The following is a 2,229-nucleotide window of genomic DNA, read 5'->3' on the forward strand; positions in this document are numbered from 1 at the left end:
TTTTATTTTCATACAGAGGCCGATAGAATGGGCAACTCTTTTCTAAATAAGGCCTAATATCCCACAAGAATTTCATGAAATCAAATTATTTTTATTGAAACAAAAACATTTACACTTAATTGTTTTTCTAAAGAGTATTATTTCAACTGTAAATATCTTAGATATTAAATAATGAATATATATCAAATATATCCAAACATAATTGTTAATTATAAATATCAGAAATAAGTAGAGATTTAATCTAATAAGAATAAATATGCATATCATTCTTTTAATAAAATAAAGATTGTTCTTTAAACAAAAATACTTATGGTTTCATAAAAATTACTGATAGATATTAGCAAATTGATATTTAAAATATGTACAGTAGGCCTTTAAATTCTTTAAAACAATAGAAGTAGTCCTACAATGAGTTCTTTTAAATATAGTAACATATGTTCCTTTAACAAGAAAAAAAAATATATTTTTCATTAATATTATATTGATATGATATTATTTAAAATTTGTACAGTAGGCCTTTAAAATTTTTAAAACAATAGAAGTAGGCCTACAATGAGTTCTTTTAAGTATAGCAGTATGTTACTTTAACAAGAAAAAAAAATTCATTGATTTATTGATATGAATATTAAATCTTCCAATTTTTTTCCAGTTAAATCGGTGGAATTTCAAATGTTCAAAATTAAAAAAGATAAAAATAAATAAAAAAAAAATCATGGAGAGCAGTTAAATCGGTGGAATTTCAAATGTTCAAAATTAAAAAAGATAAAAATAAATAAAAAAAATCATGGAGAGCAGTTAAATCGGTGGAATTTCAAATGTTCAAAATTCCCCCCCCCCCCCCCAAAAAAAAAAAAAAAAATTCATGGTGAGCAGTTAAATCGGTGGAATTTCAAATGTTCAAAATTAAAAAAGATAAAAATAAATAAAAAAAATCATGGAGAGCAGTTAAATCGGTGGAATTTCAAATGTTCAAAATTCCCCCCCCCCAAAAAAAAAAAAAAAAAAATTCATGGTGAGCAGTTAAATCGGTGGAATTTCAAATGTTCAAAATTAAAAAAAAAAAAAAAAAAAAAAGAAAAAAAAAAAAATCATGGTGAGCAGTTAAATCGGTGGAATTTCAAATGTTCAAAATTAAAAAAAAAAAAAAAAAAAAAAAAGAAAAAAAAAAAAAAATTCATGGTGAGCAGTTAAATCGGTGGAATTTCAAAAGTTCAAAATTCCAAAAAAAAATTTTTTTTTTTTATGTTGAGCAGGATGATATGAATCTCTTTCCATAGTTTATATATGGCATATCTATTTTAATGTTGTAACTGATCAAGAAATAATCTAAATTTTCTATGCCTTGCTTGAGCACAGATTATTTCCTTTCCTCACTGGGCTACTTTACCTGCTTTTCCAGGCAGGTTTGTAGCCTAGCTATTAATAATAATAATAATAATAATAATAATAATAATAATAAATCAATTAACTGAAATATCATTAATGCATCTATTTATTTCATTATTTACTTTCCTCACTGGGCTATTTTTCCCTGTTGGGGACCTTCGACTTATAGCACCCTGCTTTTCCAACTAGGGTTGTAGTAGTAATAATAATAATAATGATAATAATAATAATAATAATAATAATAATAATAATAATAATGATAATAATAATAATAATAATAATAATAATAATAATAATAATAATAATAATAATAATAATAGTTAACTGAATTATCAAAAATCTGACTAAATGGGAATGCATAATGTATGATCATTCATACATTTATACAGCCTTTAATACATTTGAACTGACCTGTATACACGAGCAGCAGGAGGCTTAGAGTATGTACAAATAATTCCAGCATTTTCTTCTCCATCATTGATTCTCCTTCGATCTGCAATAAAGACGAAACTCTCATATTACCTCAGGACATTTTTTGTCTTATTGCCAATATTGAAAGTAGCTTGAATTTGAATTAGTTATACAGGACTTTTTATTTTGTAATTTGGACTTTTCATAATAGTTATATGAAGGGAAAAAAATCCTGATAATGTCATTATCAGAAGTCTAAAATAAAAAATAAAAATCCCTGATTGTGTCTTTATCAAAAGAGTATAGAATATTAAATATTGATATAATGTCGTTATCAAAAGACAAGAATACAAAAGAAAAAACTGATAATGTCATTATCAAAATTCTAAGTTAAAAAAAAAATCCCTGGTAATATTATAAAAAGTCTAAAAT

General features: G+C 24.1%; 1 protein-coding gene across 1 annotated transcript in view; it reads right to left on the reverse strand.

Moving 5' to 3' along the window:
- Nucleotides 1-1,873, reverse strand: part of LOC137628898 (uncharacterized) — a 139,100-nt gene extending 137,227 nt beyond the window's left edge. Inside the window, exon 1 of the mRNA XM_068360160.1 lies at nucleotides 1,798-1,873. Coding sequence (XP_068216261.1) covers nucleotides 1,798-1,864 — 67 coding nt within the window. The 5' untranslated portion in view covers nucleotides 1,865-1,873. The remainder of the gene's footprint in view (nucleotides 1-1,797) is intronic.
- Between the last annotated feature and the right edge of the window lie 356 nt (nucleotides 1,874-2,229).

This window comes from Palaemon carinicauda, chromosome 36 (genome assembly GCF_036898095.1).
Source record: "Palaemon carinicauda isolate YSFRI2023 chromosome 36, ASM3689809v2, whole genome shotgun sequence".
NCBI classification, from domain to species: domain Eukaryota; kingdom Metazoa; phylum Arthropoda; class Malacostraca; order Decapoda; family Palaemonidae; genus Palaemon; species Palaemon carinicauda.